Source organism: Corylus avellana, chromosome ca8 (genome assembly GCF_901000735.1).
Source record: "Corylus avellana chromosome ca8, CavTom2PMs-1.0".
In the NCBI taxonomy this organism is placed as follows: domain Eukaryota; kingdom Viridiplantae; phylum Streptophyta; class Magnoliopsida; order Fagales; family Betulaceae; genus Corylus; species Corylus avellana.
In genome coordinates this window covers 10,905,456-10,923,607 of record NC_081548.1, presented here as the reverse complement: position 1 = coordinate 10,923,607, position 18,152 = coordinate 10,905,456, and the positions used below count along the sequence as shown (strand labels likewise).

Sequence of the window (18,152 nt, the reverse complement as noted above, 5' to 3'; positions counted from 1 at the left end):
AAAGTCTCACTTTACCTTGTGTTTATCCAGCCTTTTCAAAAAACACAATGCAGACTTTTATCCCACATCGCTAAAACCAAGCTCACTCCCACCCTTATCTATAAAAAGGAAGCACATAGAACAATTGAGAGACAAGAACTTGGCGCGCCCTTGCTGTAGTAGCAGGTTAGGTGCAAGCCAATAGTTGGCTAACTGCTTACACATGCACAAGCCGCCTTTTTGAACCTTTTCAGCAAAAAAATTATTTAATATTTGAGCTGATTGTCTAGTCGACTCAGCTCGGTTCAGTTTGTTTAATATGCAAGCTGAGCTCGAGCTCACTTTTTCAACTTGTCCTTAAGCTCAGCTTGAGCTCGGGCTTGAATAAAATTTAAACGAGCCGAGCTCAGACAAGCAAAGCTCACTCAAACTCAGCTCATTTATACCTCTAAATTTTAGTGTATCAATCTTTCAATTCTTTTTTTATTTTTTATTTTACCAATTCATTAAGATTTTCAAGTAAATTTTGTCAAAATTCTCAAAATACCTATATTTTATAAATATTAAAATTTTTTTTTTCAAAGATTCAGGCGTAGGTATTTTTGAAAATCTCTTTAAATCCGGACCAACACCTAAATTCTTATAATTCTTTTCTTTTTTAAAAAGAAATGAGAAATATTTTAAAAATTTTGACATCTCTTCGTTAGGAAAAATCACTCAATCTTGGACTCGGGCTTGAAATAAGTATGATTTTAAACAAAATCACAAAAAAATGATTGCTTGGCATTGCATTTCTTAAAAAATTGCGATTTGAAATATGCTAATCTGCATTTTCAAATCGCATGTAAGTAGATATTTTTTAAAAAATGCACAATTTTAAAAGCTAGACTACGATTTTAAATGTCAAACTACAATTTTACCTAACTCTTTAATTGAATTTTTCAAAAATCACATTTTAAAATCTCACATTTTTAAAATTTCTATTATTTTAATGTTTAATGGCATTTTTAAAATCGAAAATCGAAATCGACCTAAATTAATAGAATTTTATCTACCTATCAATCCTATAGCGTGTATTTTCTTTTCGCGGGGGCTTTATCAAAGTCAGGACCCCTCGTGCGTTGACAATCGTGAGATGGGCAGCCTGCGGTGGAGAAAAGTTTCAGTTTCAGCCGGGGCATACGTGTAAGAACACTGTTTACATGCCAAGCTACTGAGCAGTGAGAAGAATGGGGCAGTTTCAGTTTCAACTTCAGCAACTCCGACCATCTTATTCATGCAAATTCATGCCCTTGGCTTCTATTACCCGTCCAATGAAATCTCCCACCTTTCCTCCTCATCCGCCCTCTTCTTCTCAAACACTTACCAAACCCAATAAAATCCTTCACTTTCACTCTCTCTCCTCTGCCGCTCGATCACGCATAGTATGCCAGACGAACGGGTCAGGTAAATTCTGCTGGAATCAAATATATTTCATTTGTTTCTGATTCGGGTATTGTTTTGTTTAAAAAGTTTTTTTTTTTTTTTTTGGTTAAATGGTGGTGTAATTGTATTAGGAGTTTTTACAAACGGTTGGTGTGTGAAATTTCAAGTACTTCAAAAGTATGAAAAGTAAGTCCCGCATAGTTTTGCTATCAAAAGTAATTGCTTTGACATATTGGATGTGTGTTTCTTGCCTTTTGAAAGTATAAACTGCTTATTTTATGGCTTCCAAAAGATGGAAACTGTAAAGCTAGACAAGCGATTTCTAAATTCTAACCACCAAAGCTCATGTTATGTATATGAATTTGATAATGGGGAGTATTTGCTTCACTTTAATATTATTGGGGAGTGTTGTTTTTCTCATTGCTTTCGTGCTGGGGTTAAGTTCATTGAGTCTCATATGTAGGAAAAAGGCTTTCTTTAAAGCAACTATATAATTATGTTTGTTAGATATGATATCACAGCTGGAACTCGAGATCCCAAAAGAGAGACGAAAGCCCGGGCGACGTGTAAGCGGGATATTCTGGATTCTACTCCTTAATATTGGAATATTTGTGGCGGATCACTTTTTTCAGGTAGTGATTTCTTATGCCTTCTTGTTATGGATTTATTTATATGTAGATGAAATTTTTAATGGACAAAAGAAATAGAAATGAAAAGGCAGGAGGGGTTGTCTGACCTCCATGGAACACCCTTTCCCTTCTAAAGAGAAGACCCAAGAAATTACTCCAAGTCTTGAACCAAAAGCAGAGGGTACCAAAACCCTAACTTTGGGGATTCTCATGGGTTTGGAGGCTGATTCCTGGACTCTCGAGGATGTTGTGATACTATATGTGTATATTAATCTCCTCAAGGAAAACATTTATGTGTTCTAGTATATGATGGATCACTGGTTTTCCTCTATAAGATAATAATACAGATGGTCACACTACTTTTTTCATCTTTTTCTGCTAGGTTCGTAGCATTAAAAGTCTATACTTGTACCACAGTTGGCCTGCTTGGTATCAGTTCGTGACAGCAACATTTTGTCATGCCAATTGGTAAGACCTTTATGTTTTTGAAGGTTGCATTAAGGACAGTTTGTGTATTATCCTTCCCTTAAACTTTAGCATTTTACTGTATTTTTCATGAATCATTTGCAGGAACCACCTTTCAAGCAACCTTTTCTTCTTGTATATTTTTGGTGAGGGTCTCGCACTTGTCTTGCTAACACTAGGATGCTCTGTTGAATGAATAAATCAAAAGTTGACAATGATGCTTTTCTTCAACAGGAAAGCTAGTTGAAGAAGAGGAAGGAAATTTTGCGTTGTGGCTTTCTTATATTCTTACTGGTGTTGGAGCAAACCTTGTTTCATGGCTGGTTCTACCAAGGAATGCAGTATCTGTTGGGGCCTCTGGTGCTGTTTTTGGGTTATTTACAATCAGTGTCCTAGTAAAGGTATCTCAAAATGTATGACTTGTAAACCACGTTCTGAAATTAATCCACCAAAAGTCTTCAACCTCATTTTCTTTCATGTAGATGTCCTGGGACTGGAGGAAGATCCTTGAAGTGCTTATATTGGGTCAATTTGTTATAGACAAGGTGAGCTCATGTTCTCTTATATAGGTGAGAGGGGTTAAATTTATTCGAAAAAGATGCTCCGACTCACTGTTACTGAAAGTTGGAGAGACAGAAATAACGCCAGTATGATCATTTTATAGTCATGCTCCAACTATTCATTAACTGTTCTAGAGAACTAAGAAGAAGGCCTTAATCTTTCAAGCATGTAGAGAACTCCTCTTCCATGACCATGCATATAATATTTTGTTCACGAAAACTTCCATCCAGAACTAGAATCTATGCATAATGCATACTGAAAAACTGTAAGTGTGTTTGTATGCCGCATGTGTATGCGAGGTAAGAGAAAAAAAAAATAATAAAATAAAATAATGAAGAGGGGGAGGGATTATCATGGCAGGAAAGTATGGAAGACATGTATGTGCCCTTTTTTTTTTGCTTTTAATCTGAGATGTTCATAGCTGTGGTTTGCTTTGTATGTGTTGGTCTGACATGGATACTTGTTATTGTGTTTTTGTGGTGAAAAAAATCCCATCTCAATAGTTGTAAATATGTAACATGTATTATGGTTGAATCGACGAGCCATGTTCTAAAATGTTGCCTCTCATGTACACATACTGTCTCTTTTCTTTGTATTCTTTTTACTTTTTAGTACTTTCTGGAGATACCTTCATATGCTATTCTTGGGCAAAATAGGTTATGGAAGCAGCCCAAGCTTCAACAGTCCGTGGTGGCTATGCGCTGCAAGGTGTGAATCACATTGCACATCTCTCTGGTGCTCTTGTTGGTGTATTCCTTGTATGGATTCTTAGCAGAGTTCCTTCTCAACCTCCAGGTGGAGAAGGATCGACTTTGCATAGGAATAAGGACAGAACTCAATAAACAATTTAAGCAATTCTATTTTGTATGGTTCATGTTGTTTAATTCAAGGAGTTAATTACACGATTATATTTTCACTATTCTATTTTTCTTGTCTAGTATAAAATGTTCCAGATTTAACCTCTTTTTTCTTTTTTTTCTTCCAAAATACATCAATCTATGAAAATAGTTTGGTAGCGTCTATTCCAGGGTGCCGGCGCTGGCCATTACAAAGGAGACCACAACCGGGATATTGCTTGATTTTGACATATTTTAGGGTCAATAGTGGAGCTCAACCATATTGCATTTATTTATTTATTTATTTTCTAATAACCATATTGCATTTAAATTGAACATTTTGCATGATGCTTTCGAAAATGATGCTTTAGATTAGGACAATTGTTTATCTTCCACTGGCTAAGTGGGCCTATTGCTCTAGGCTTTCGGTCCAAAAGTTAGTTCTCAAATGATGTGTCATCATCTTATGAGATTTATTATTTTAAAAAATGTGTCACTAACTCATGGGATAGTAACACATCATTTGGAAAACAACTTTTGAAACAAAAATTTGAGATATTTAGCATTTCTCATCCTTTAAGATGGCCAACCTTGATCAAAGAAAACAATAGTAACCTGAACAGATTCAACTAATAAATTTTTGTCAAAAAAAAAAAAGGGGAGAGTCTAGGAACTCCTTTCAAACTACCGTTCAACCACTTAATTGACAATGTCCTCTCAAACTTTCAATTAAGACAATGTCTTCTATCCCAAACTATCAAAAATGTCAATGTCCTCTTCAATGACAAAAGTACCCTTAATAAAATAAAATAAAATAAAAAAGTCTATATATTTCCCTCAAATTACAACAATGTCTCATAAACTTTCAATTGTAACAATATCCCCTTAAACTATCAAATAATTGACAATATCTTCCTAAGATCAGCAAAAAGACAAAAGTGACCCTAAATTTTTTTTGAATAAGACAAAAATACTCCATTAAATTCAATATATATATAATTTTTTAAAATTTTCACACCCTGAACTTAAAAAAAAAAAGAAAAAAAAAGTTTTATTCTTTATTTTATTTTACCAAGGGTAATTTCATTATTTGAGGAACATTGTCAATTTTTGGTAGTTTAGGAAAATATTGTCGCAATTGAAACTTTTGGACATTGTCTATTAAGTGGTAGTTTGAAGGGAGCATGTAGACTTTCCTCTAAAATAAAATATTAAAAAAAATAAAATAAAATAAAAAAAGGTCAAAAGCTGCTAAGTGAAGAATAGCAAGACTGCCATGATGGAGAGTAAAATAGCAAACCCTTAATGTCAATGTCTTTGTGTGTAAAATAGCAAGACTATATGGTATCATTGACCTTAGCGTATTCAGCAGGCCTAAAACAAAATGGAGGTCATCCAAATGAAGCAGCTCCCTTAGCTATCTACAAAACATATCAGGTGAATTTCTTCAGGGAGGACTACATGGATGGATTACATCTAAAATATTGTAATTTCCATAATCCTTCAGCTCAAGAATACAACTGTACATGAGACTGCATGCTGAGCATACACTCCAAGCTGCCTTTGCGACTGCTTCCGGCATATGATTGGCGATCTGTCCCCAAATTTACAAGTATGAGAAAGATACATAGATTTTGTAGAGAGATACGAGCTGTCCATTGAAGAATCAGCGTCTCTTAAAACCATTCGGCTTTTCCTAGTTGTCATGGCCGATCCTTTTTGAATGCCGGTAACAACTGCAGGAATCTGTAACAAATTGGAAAAAGAGGCACCAGTAGGCTGCTTCTGCTCAATTTTCTCTGGTATCTCTTCTTCTGTCCCTATTTGATGTGTCATTCTATCGCCTTTCAAACTATTCAGCATCCTATTTGCCTCTTTTGTTAATCCGGTGGCACGCCAAGCTTCTGCAACAAGCAAGATGGTGGATTTCTCTGGCTGAACGTTAAATTCTTCCATAATTGGGAGCATTTCTTCTGCTTTCCATGGCTGCTTTGCTTCTCCATATCCCCATATTAGGGTCTCAAATGTCTTCAAATTTGGAGAAACCTTGTATTCACACATCTTGTCAAAAACCTTGACAGCGCGCTCCATCCTGCCAGTGCTGCACCATCCACTGATGACAGTTGTGAAAATCACAACGTTTGGACGGACTCCTGATTGGGTCATTCCTGTCAATAGTTCTTCGGCTTTCTCGGGTTCTCGCGCACGTGCATATCCTTTAGCAAGAATGCTGTAGGCATGTGCATCAGGTTTTATTCCAGCCTTCATCATTTCTTCAAAGATTTCCCTGCACTTTTCCATGAATCCTGCTGTGCTCCATGCATTCATTATGGTACTGTATGTAATCACGTCTGCTTTGACCCCAAATTCATTCATCAATGTCATAACCTGCAGATTAATGCTTCCCATGTATTATACTTACAGCCAGGCAAGATTATAACTGATAATTATTGAAATGGGTTTGGTAACAAACACACTTTTAGTCATTATTCTCTGTGCATATATTGGCTTTGACTTTGTGCATATATTTACAACATCAACCAGAATTTGACTTTGTGCATATATTGGCTTTGGTACGAGAGTTAGAACGCCTATTATCAGTGAATACTTCTGAGGTTGCTGAAATATTTAATTATACTTTAGAATCAACTTATAACACATTATATTTAATTCTAACAATTGAATTAGGTGGGATATAGTAGTGAATACATAAAACTGTTAACACGGTATTGCCTTAAGAATCAAAATAATATGTCATGCAATAATGAGAAGAATTTGTAGAAAGAAAAAGATAAAAGAACCATACGATCTTAGCTCAAACTCACCTCATCCACCCCATCTCTGTCCATCGTGTTCACAAATCCTTTAACCAACGAGTTAAAAATTACGAGATTAGGATGCAGCCCCAGATCCTTCATCCTGTACACAAACCTCAAGGCCTCCTTCAATTTACCTTCCTTACAGTACCCACTTATGATGATGCCACAAGTTCGCTCGTTGGGCTGCACTCTGTTTTTCTGCATCTCTAAAATCATCCCTTCAGCCCGATCTGTCTCTCCATTTTGAGCGTAAGCTGTTGATATTGTGTTGTAAGTAACTGCATCAGGTTGCATTCCACAAGCTACTATCTTATGTACCAGATTCCACGCCTCCACAATGTTGTTCTTCTTACACCATGCTCTGACAAGCACATTATAAGTCCTGAGATTGGGTTTTACATTTCCCTCTTGGGACATCAAGTCTAGCAGTTTCAGAGATTCTGCAGGCTTACCAGCAATCCCGTAACCTTTAATCAATGCATTATAAGTAATAGTTGTTGGTTTTAATCCACTCTTCTTCATTTCCCAAAAGGTTTCCATGGCTTCCTCTATGTTCCCAGATTCAGAGAAAGCATTTATAACAGCATTAAAAAATACTGAGTCAGGCTTCATTCCATTTTCTTCTACCTGTGAGATAATCGAACGAATGGACTTGAAGCGCTTCTGGATGGTCAAGGCAGCCAACAAGGTTGTGTATGTTATAAGAGATGGCTTGTGCCCTCCTTCAATCAAACTGTCAAATATGGATTGGACTTCCTGAGGTTTCCCTCTTTCAATCAGAATATTCATCAACTTTGTTCTTGAGCGTACCATTCTGCAACTATTTTTGGTTGTGCAGAAACTGCAGTGGGACTGATTTTTGGAATCTGTAGACTTTGATGTCCGATATAATTGATTCTTGTCACCTAGAGAATGCTCCTGCTAAAGTCAAAGGCCCAAGAAGTATTAACTTTTGACAATAGAAACATTCATCTAAACCTTCAAAACAGCGCAGATTTAAACTATTGTTCTGGCATATGATTAGAACACACAAAAAAGCAGAAGTTTACTATCTTTTTTATTTTTGGTTTGATGTGTTAAGAAGAAATGAATTTGTTCTGCATTTGCTTTTTTCTACAATACTATTTTTCACATCCCGTTTTCAACAGACCTGAACCACACTACTCTTTACCTACATATGGTCGGCTCCTGAGACAAGTTTTCTAGGATATAAACCAAGAACATGGTTTAAATTCGTAGTGTCATGAAAGTTTTATAGCTATTTTTATAAGTCAATATTGAAATCATGCTAAAACCAGCCAAATTACTTTCATGAAAAAATCCAGAAAGACATTAATCACCTTTCCAATATACTAAGCAACGCAGCACATGACATGCACAAGCTATAACTGGAGAAATCAGCCTAAACCCTTCAAAGCTAGTGACACTACAAAGGACAATCAAGATTGGGTAAATAATACTACTATTGACAATAGTAAATACTAATATCAATAGTAACAATGAAATTTCTCATTCATTGTCCCCATAAATCAATTTGAAGACAATTACTTTTTATGGTCGTCAACAACATGAACCCTAATTTCCTTTCTACTAGTCAAGAGCCATTTCTTTATTACAAGACTAAATTATTCTAACTTAGTCTAAGCAACGTCCTTCAAAATTATCTTTCCCTTCCAAAAACCCTTAACTCATACCAACTTTACATAAGTGCGCTATCATTCTACAATGTAATTAAAGCTACTCTTAATCTCTTCATCATTCTTTTATATTTTATACCATCTTTCATAACTTCTCAAATTGTCCGCCTTAACATCCTCATTATAACTATATCATTTCATAGTTTCCCAACATCTTGCTCCGTGAAGCTTCATTGGATGTACTTTTTTCTTTTTCTTTTTTCTTTTTAACTTTGCAATTATTGATAAGTTATTATGCACCCAACCGGTCTTGTATCTATGACCTCACCCTCCACCCCATTCTTATAGGGGAGGAAGGGCATTGAGCTAGGGATAGCACTCCTCATGATTGCTCTTAGGTCATATAAAACCAGAAAAATATCTCCACATTACTCTTAACTACAATGAAAAATATAATGCAAAAGGTATATGGGTAATGAGCAAGAGTTCCATCTCTATATGATAGGTATACATACATGAAACCAAAATCCAACCATTTTCATTTACGATTTCGACTTGAACTTTTAGCATTGCCAACAACAAAACGTAGTGAAGTAACAATGTTTTTCAGCACATCAAGGAAAGGTATTGTCTGAGCCTAACCACGGCAAGTAGACTGTAATCTCAAGCTGCTTCACAGTGATTTGATTCTCAGAATCAAAATCAACGCCAGTCAAAGTATAAACCAGAAAGCAGTAAACTGAGTCAGACCAATAATAGAAGAAGTGATTGCTAAATTTACCTTGATTGGTAGTGCTTGAACCCATCCTTTCTTGATAGTGGTAGTTTGATATTTTCTGTTGGTTCTGGAAACAGCCTTCTCACTACCAGATTCTCCCATCTGGTCCTCTAAACTTGTCTTTTTCCAACTCTAAATTCTCAAACTGGAGATAACTTTAGTAGAGCACCCACCAAGGTCTGAACTCAAATTTCTATATCCCTTTCACATACAATGCTAGAAAGTTCCTAGAATGAAAACACCTACATACCAGCAAGTTCATGGATTAAAGTTATTATGTCTTCCAACTCAGACCCAAGAGGTTTTTTTTTTTTTTTTTCAGAAAAAATCAAAGGAAGGACAATATATTGCTTGTGGATTAAACGGTTGGAAAGCTAATAGTTTACAGTAATCCTGCTAAACAATATATCTCCAGATGATAAAACAAAACAATGATCAACATGCATTAGACATGTATCTACAGCTCAAAATTGTATTTGCTCCTGCCAAATCTAAAATGAGTCTTAACAAGGGTCATCCTATCAATTTTAGTCCAGCTTAAAACTAAGGAAAGAATAGGAAAAACCAAAGCATGAAATTTCATACTTCCACAGCAGAAATGAGATTGATTTCCCATACTTGTTCTCAATTCAAAATTCACTATAATAAATTTTCATGAAAAATAGTTCCAAGTAAAAGGTTGTCTTTGGACTTATTCACCAGATCACGTTTTCTAGAATATTTAGAATTTCCACAACACAGAAAAGAAAAATATTGAGATTGAAAACAATGAATATTATTTGGAACATATATTCTTCTTTTTATACTTTGCTTTTGTTAAACAGAACTAAATGAAAACGTACGTGATACTTATTTGATACAAGTTTCCAAAATAAGGGGTTCTCTCCAAATATAAAAAAGAAGAAAAAAAAATCTTGAACATCAATTTCCAGAAACAAGCATCCACGAGCAGTTTCCATTCACTTCCAATGTGTTTTTCATATCTGTGAAACAGAAGATCTATAGCAAAATCCAACTAAAGGGAATCCAAGCAAGAAAACCTAATCCAAAGTCCTCATCTCGGTGATATGAAAAACTAAGCAATTCACATGGTAAGTAAATTCCACACCTTTATAGATTATCAATCATACCCACCATGATATTTCGACCAATAAGCAAAACAATAACTCTAGAACATCATAATCCATCAAGAAGGAAATCCAAGTTTTCAAACTACCTCATTTCCTCAAGTTCAAAAATATTAAAAAAAAAAAAAAAAAGGCATCGAAGAGTTATACCTTCGTGGGGAATAAAAAGTTGCTAAGTGACTGTTGGGTTACTTGTACCTTCTGGGTTCAGCGCAAGAATTGCAGGCTTGCGAGTAAAGAGAGATGGATTTCGAAATTGTTTTGCAGAGTTTATAGTACATGGAGTACCATGACATCCAGGAAAATAAAATATTATCCATAACTATTATCACAATAAAAAAAAATAAAATAAAATAAAATAAAAACGGATAAGAGGTGGAAGGCTCTGACACTTCTGGGTTCCACAATTTATAATTTCTCCCATTTTTTGAAGCGTTATTTTTTTAGTATTTAGGTTTTTACATTTTTATTTTTTTTATTTAAATTTCAAATCTTATTACAGATAGTACATGAGTTATGAAAAAAAAAAAACAATTAGTATTTAATTACATTCCGTCAGCCCAAACTAACAGAATGCCACGTGTTCTTTAAAAAAAAGGTTTTAAAAATTAAACCCTAAAAAAATAAAAAATAAAAATTAAAAAATTATGAGGTTGTCGAGCCAATTTATTTCATGGGCCATGATCGCATATGGGACAGTAATTGTTTCCATAAACGGAGGACTTAGATTTGGTGGAGATTGTGGAATCCTAATTGTTTCAATTGTTTCTGTAGACAAATTGACTCAGTTTTGATTTGCTTGTATTTTCATCTTTTACAACTTTTCATTTTCCTTTAATCTATTTTTGGAGAGATGTTATGTTTGTCCCTCATTTCCTTTGTTTCTTTGATTTGTTTTCATCACTAATTTCTGCGAATTTCTTCTTCCTTTTTTTTTTTTAGTTGTCAATTATTTCTCAAGTTTTCTAATTTTCTTATTTAATAAGTATTTAATTTTCTGCAACTATGCTTTTTTATTTAGTGTTTTTTTTTTCATGAGTTGCTGATGAGATGGGAGAAGGGAAAAGATTAACCAACACATTAATTTTTTTATTATTGTTATTTTTATTTTAGTTTCTTATCCATGAAAATCTTGACTACCAAATGGAGCTTCAATGAAAAATCTGGAGCCATCCTCCATTTCTTTATGAATTCTCTCAGTTCTTAATGATGAAATGGTTTCATGTTTTATTAAAACATAATCATTGTCTGAAAACACCATTAAACACTGGAATGGAACATAACATAAATCTATGCAAACATTTGCCCATTACATCATGTACTCTAAATATCCAGGAGAACGGTCCACTATAGTAACCAAAATATTTCCAAGTTACCCTTCAACAACCATCACTGAAGGAGCTCTTAAGTGTCCTCATCCTCATTTGGATTGTTACCTGCCCAATCAAAATGTATTCAATAAGTTTTATATGATGTCTTATAAAAAAAATTAAAACACAATAAATAAGTAAATGAGAGTATTGAGTTGATGGGCAACTTGTAACATTTTCTTGAAGCATACATAAGTCTAACATGCATTGACATTTACAGTTCTATGATTACAATTGACTCAAAAATAAAAGCAACTTTGAGTTGGCTTTCCAAAAATGTTCAGAGTATTACAATTTTGTATACATTGTTACGTGTCAAGCAGATTTTGCCTTGGCTGTGTGAAGTAAAGAAGAAGATCGCTTAGGTTTTTTTGTGGGTAAGCTGCGTGACCTTAGCTTTAGGGTATTAACACTTACCAAAACGGCGCCGTTTTGGTAAGTGTAATGAATTTCTATTTCAATCAATACGGTGTCGTTTTGTGTACTTCTTTTTAATTTTAATTTTATTTTTCCCCAAAATGGCAATTTAGTAACTTAACCTTTCCAAAACGACATAGTATTGAATTTTCCATTCTATTTGACGGTAATGACTAACAGAGTGGCCTAATTGTAACTGGTTGGTAGTTTCGGGGCTACTTTATTACTTTTTGAACATTAGGAGGCTAAAATGAAAATGCCTGGTAATTTGGAGGGCTAAATTATATTTTTCCCTTTTAAATAAATGAGCATGAACAAGTCTCATTATCAATTCCGTTTAATGCCCCAACACAACAAGAAGAAAAAGTAGCCAAGGCAAAATGCTGAACAATGAACAGGGATACAATCGTTTTAGCATAATATCTATATGGACAGAAATTTTCTCTAAACTGGAAATATTCTTGAACTTATGTAAAATAGTGCCAAGCATCTATAAACATTTAAAAGGCACATTAAATTTAGTCTAAGTTAGTAAACTGCTATTAATGAGATTAAGAATTTAATGTACATTATAGACACTTAACACTATTTTACATGGGATTGAGGATATTTCTTCCAGACTGGTTTAGAGAAAATTTTTGTCATATCCATATCATGGATTGATGAAATACAAGAGGTATTGTGACCACACCATACTGTTCGCTTACTAGCAATTCAACTGAGTCTGCTCTCGAGTGGCTCACGCTATTTGTGATGTCCGTCTATAGTAACCACTACTCTAACATGGATGCACCAACCATAAACAACCGTTGGATTCAAAGCCAAACATAAATAATAAACATATTTTGACCATAGGGTCAAGTCCATATAGTAAGCTCATGGTCATTATACCGTATGTACTGATGTATCATATCATATAATGTAAATATTGTTCATTTAGTTAAACATTTATTTATCTTTATAAAAGTAATACTGTAATAGGCTCAAAACATATTATTGAAAATGGTTGCATGCTCAATCCTCTGACATATCACATATTTTTATTAAAGCACTTGTAAGTATTTACTTACCTCATTCGTTCCTCCACAAACTCGGCATCTCGCACCCCTGTAACTGCTAAACTCATTCTAACATTATAAACAATGCCTCGAGATCTCATCCTATATATGAAACACCTCAAGCAAGAGTTAGACATACCAAATTTTTGGTCTACAAGTGTTTTGGTATTTATTTAAGATTGAGGGATAGCTAAAGATCACACCTTTTTGGTGTTGAGGGATGCTGTTACAATGCCTTTAGATCTTTACATATAGAGGCCCTCTTATTGTGTTTGGGCTTTCAATGCATGCCTTTTTTAAAATAATAAAAATAATAATAATAATAAATAAATAAAAAAATCTTTTTTATTTATTTATTTTATTTTTTTAAGGAAATTACATTTTTTCCCTCAATCTACCACTCAATTTACCATGTCTTCCAAATCCCCCCAATTTACAATATAAGGTTGCATTTGCCCTCCTCCTTTAGGAAATTCTGTTAAGTCAAAATATTAACTTACTAAAGAAGTTTACTTAAAAAAAAAAACTTACTAAAGAAGTTTAGCATATCATGGCTGGCCGCACCATAGGGTAGCTCATACACCCACTGCACGAGTGGAAGGACCGACCTAAGATTGAGGCAAGCCGGGAACATGCTCTCGGCTTTGTTTGGTAAAGGGGATGGGGTTGGCCCAAATACTGTTTCATCACCATTTCCCAAAAAAATCAATATCAAAACATTCTAATTTTTTCACTTTTTATATCAAATCATTCACTTTTTATTATTATTCAAATAAAAAAATCATTACAAAACAAAATTTTTTCACTTTTTCATACAACTTTTTCATTTTTTTTATACCAAACATTCTTACTTTTTTCACATCAATCTACATCAACTACAGTGTTTAGGCCAACCCATTTGCCAAACACCACCTGAAACTTACTATCAAGCTCAATTACTTGACCCACAAATGATGCAAAATATCCGTTAAAAACCCTGTAAAACTTATAAAAATACAATTATAGCCTTAATTTCTATTTTTTTTTTCTAAAAAAAAAAAAAAATTCTCCTTTTTGACTTATGACCCACGACTAGGGCTTTTTTTTTTTCTTTTCTTTTCTTCATATTTTTCATTTTTCGTGATTTTTTTTTCTCTCAATTTGTTTTCATTTCTTTTTCTTTCTCTAAACTTTTTTTTTACCTTTCCTAGGATATATTTGTTATTTTGGGTCGTAAGAGATGACAATGGTACCTATATGTTAGGATTTAACAAAAAATCACAACCGAATGAAGACGTTGTAATCCTAATGATAAGGGTGATATTACAAAAATTGAAACATTAAAGAATATTGCAAATATGGTGATAGTTTAAGAAGTTAAAATACTTTCCTATTGGTTTACTCATTATAGGCAGCTTTTTTTTTTATTTTTTTAAATTGTGTTTATTGACATGGCAAGTTTATCAACATGTCCCTAATAGCGGGTGTATGACATGTTAAAAGTGATACATGTGGAAAACGAAAAATCATTAAATTTGACTGTAAATAGAAATTGAACTTTTCTTCAGTTTCAAACCTAACAAGCCAATGGCAAGACCTAAGCATGATTATCTTTATAAACTACCAATTGTATGTGGGTTATTTGTCATTTTTCCAATATAAGATCGGAGTAATACACCTAATGTCGAAATTAGAAATTGAACTTTTCCCTATTTGTTACTCATTGAAGGCGCAATTATTTATTTATTTTTTTTAATAGTATCAATGACTCATTGATTGACATGGCAAGTTCATGACATGGTGCAAATAATGTGTATATAATGTGTCAAATGTGATATGTGACATACTGAAAATTGTTAAATTTGATTAGGACTAAATTGAAATTATCCAAAAACTTAGGACTAAATTTAATTCTACTATTAAAAAAGAAAAGAAAAGTGACATTCTACCAAACATTGTCAATGGTGACGGATTTCCTGGAAAATGAGCTTTCCATGAAAAGGGAATTCCGGAATTTAAATAAAGCTAATGGTTTCTTTTCTTCTTTCATTACTCCAAAAGAGCACTGTAATTAAAGGTTAGATAAGAGATACATCTGAATATTCAGGCCTAATGCAAAAACCGAATTGCAAAAGGGCATGACTTTCCACGCTCCATAAACCGTAATCCCCTTTTCTTTCGCTCTCTCTCCCTCTTTCTCTCTCTTTAGAATTTCTGTCTCTGTCAATTGGGAAATGTTGAAGTTGTGGAAATGGTACCAGAATTGCTTGGCTGTCCACCCAGTTAAGACACAGGTCATCAGCTCAGCTCTGATATGGGGTGTTGGAGATATAGCTGCCCAGACCGTCACCAACTATACTGCCAAGAAGCATCATCAAGTTCAGGTTAGGACCCATCAACAGAACCCTATTATTCTCTCATTTCTGTAAAATGATTGAAACGTTTCTTTGCTCATTTTCTCTGTTTCTTCAAATGGGTCCGTATTTGGGCAATTAGGTATATTTCATTTTCTTGCAATCTGTTTAATTTTTTCGTTCTGGGATTTCTTGTTCTTATTTGTGCAAAAATGTTTTTGACAGGGCTTGTTATTGTTTCTATCGTTCTTCATTTTATTCCCTTTAAGATGTAGTGTATTGTGAGGTTCTAATGCAGAAAGGAAGGAAATACATATTGAGAAAAGATTCCAATGAATCAATGATGGGAAATTATGCCTAAATTGCTAGATTGCAGAAGGCAATGAATGGACCTTTTTGCATGGACTAAATGCTCCCTGATTGCTGCAGAATAGTAACAGCGTAAAAAAATCCGCTGGTATCTATACCGGAGAAACTCTGATGCCTAATTCAGTTCCTTAGAAAAAAAAACTGTATGCTCAATGCACAAGATTTCAGTTTAGGGTTTATATCTGGGGTAAGGTGGAGTCAGACTTGGATTATGTCTTCTACTTTAACTTGACCTAAGAGTGCAGAGAGTTGTGACCCATGATGTATCTGGTGGGCCAATAGAGTGATATTATTCCCAACAGTTACTCCCAATGCTCTTATTCGAGGAACTTGGATAATGGGAATTCAATCAAAGTCCCGCGATGATCCGAGGCTTGATCTCATCTGAGGCTCATGTCTTCCTTGGAGCACATCTTGGAGTCGCTCAAATATATAGCTACAATTCAATGCGCCGGTTTGATTCTCGAGATGTATTTCTTCTTTAAATACCCCCCAACTCTCTTCTTTGACTGCGGGATAAATCCAACCCTCCCTCCAAGACTTGATTGAAAAACCAAGTAATAACATTCTTTGTGAGACCTGAGGGTTAAATCCGACCCTCCTTCAAGACTTGGTTAAAAATAATCTTCTTTGACCTGAGGGTTAAAAGTGACCATCTCTTCAAGACTTGGTTGAAAAACCAAGTAATAATCTTCTTTGACCCAAGGGTTAAAACTGACCCTCTCTTCAAGACTTGGTTGAAAAACCAAGTATTAATCTTCTTTGACCCGATGGTTAAAACCGACCATCTCTTCAAGACCCGAGGGTTAAATCCGATCCTCTCTTCAAGACCTGGTTGAAAATCCAAGTATTAATCTTCTAAATGAGACCCGATGGTTAAATCCGCCCTCCCTTCAAGACTTGGTTGAAACACCAAGTAATAATCTTCTTTCACCCAAGGGTTATATCCGACACTCTCTTCAAGACATGGTTGAAAAACCAAGTATTAATCTTCTTTGACCCAAGAGTTAAAACCGACCCTCTCTTCAAGACCCAAGGGTTAAATCCGACCATCTCTTCAAGACTTGGTTGAAAAACCAAGTATTAATCTTCTTCGACCGAAGGCTAAAACCGACCCTCTCTTCAAGACCCGAAGGATAAATTCGACCCTCTCTTCGAGACTTGGTTGAAAAACCAAGTATTAATCTTCTAAATGAGACCCAAGGGTTAAATCCGACCATCGCTTTAAGACTTGGTTGAAACACCAAGTAATAATCTTCTTTCACCCGAGGGCTAAAACCGAACCATCTCTTCAAGACTTGGTTGAAAAAGCCAAGTTTTGAACCTATAAAATAATCTTAACAATGATCTATGTACCTTTCAATAGGCTAACCTTTGCTCCTCTTTTACCTCAGCGTGGCTCTGTGTCTCCTTGTTTTTGCTCTGGGTTTTCTCCCTATCTCCGAGGGTGGCTTCATGTCTTCTTGTTTTTAAGGGTTGCCTCCCATTCTTGTTTTAGAGGGTTGTTTCCCTATTCTTGTTTTAGAGGGCTGTCTTCCTATTCTTGTTTTAGAGGGTTTCCTCCTTATTCTTGTTTTAGAGGGTTGTCTCCTTATTCTTGTTTTAGATGGTTGTCTCCCTATTCTTGTTTTTATCCAAGGTTTTCTCTTTGTCTCCGGGGTTGGCTACAAGCCTTTTTTGTTTTTGCCCGAGTTCTTCTTCTCATCTTCGGGTATGACTTCAAGCCTTCTTGTTTTTGTCCAGGATTTTCTTCCTACCTTTCTTCCTATAAAAGAGGAAACATCAATGGGTCCCCTATCTTTAGACCGAGGATACTTTGATGCTTAGGTCTGCTCTATTCTTTGATTAAGAATATTCATATTCCCAAAGTCTAGGGAATGCTCAGTCTTTATTAAAACAAACACGCGAGAAAATAGTAACATGGTTGATAATGTAAATGAATAGATAAAAGAAATACGCGGAGGTACTGCTGATAGTACTTCTTTAGGTGCTCCGCATTCCATTGCCTTGGCAATAATTTGCCATTCGCTGCCTGTAGGTGATAAGTGCGTTGCCTTTGTCCGTAATACTGAGTGTGGATTTGTATACATCATGTGCTTGTTGGGACCATGATTGTTGGGGTGCCTAACACATGGCTTCGGTCTTACTCCCGAGTGTTTCCGAAGTTTGATGATCTCAAGTTGCTAAGCTTTTGGATGCTCGGGCTTTGTCCCTTTGAATCTTGACCTTTTGAGTTGTCTCTTGGAACCTTGACTCTTGGAATTTTGTTCCTCGGAGTCTTTACTCTCGGGATTTGGTGATTGTCTTGTGTCCCCTCTTCCACGTTTTTTTTTTCCTTCCCTTTTCTTT

At 34.9% G+C, this 18,152-nt stretch overlaps 2 protein-coding genes across 3 annotated transcripts; one reads left to right on the top strand and one right to left on the bottom strand.

Annotated features, from left to right (window-relative positions):
- The first annotated feature begins 1,077 nt into the window (after positions 1-1,077).
- Positions 1,078-3,967, top strand: LOC132189844 (rhomboid-like protein 11, chloroplastic). Its single transcript, XM_059604655.1, has 7 exons — positions 1,078-1,425; positions 1,912-2,036; positions 2,416-2,501; positions 2,604-2,644; positions 2,733-2,899; positions 2,981-3,043; positions 3,716-3,967. Exons 1-7 carry the CDS (start codon positions 1,209-1,211, stop codon positions 3,899-3,901), a joined length of 885 nt encoding a protein of 294 aa, XP_059460638.1. The 5' UTR covers positions 1,078-1,208; the 3' UTR covers positions 3,902-3,967.
- Positions 3,968-5,095: 1,128 nt separating this feature from the next.
- LOC132189879 (pentatricopeptide repeat-containing protein At5g25630-like) lies at positions 5,096-10,525 on the bottom strand. 2 transcript variants are annotated; one of them, XM_059604698.1, is made up of 4 exons: positions 10,407-10,525; positions 9,133-9,371; positions 6,721-7,632; positions 5,096-6,283 (listed from the first exon to the last, which is right to left on the bottom strand). In XM_059604698.1, the coding sequence occupies exons 2-4, from the start codon at positions 9,229-9,231 to the stop codon at positions 5,399-5,401; spliced, it is 1,896 nt and encodes a 631-aa protein (XP_059460681.1). In that variant the 5' UTR covers positions 9,232-9,371; positions 10,407-10,525; the 3' UTR covers positions 5,096-5,398. The 2 variants fall into 2 exon arrangements, with proteins under 2 accessions (XP_059460681.1, XP_059460682.1); XM_059604699.1 differs by having other exon boundaries at positions 9,133-9,284.
- Positions 10,526-18,152: the final 7,627 nt, after the last annotated feature.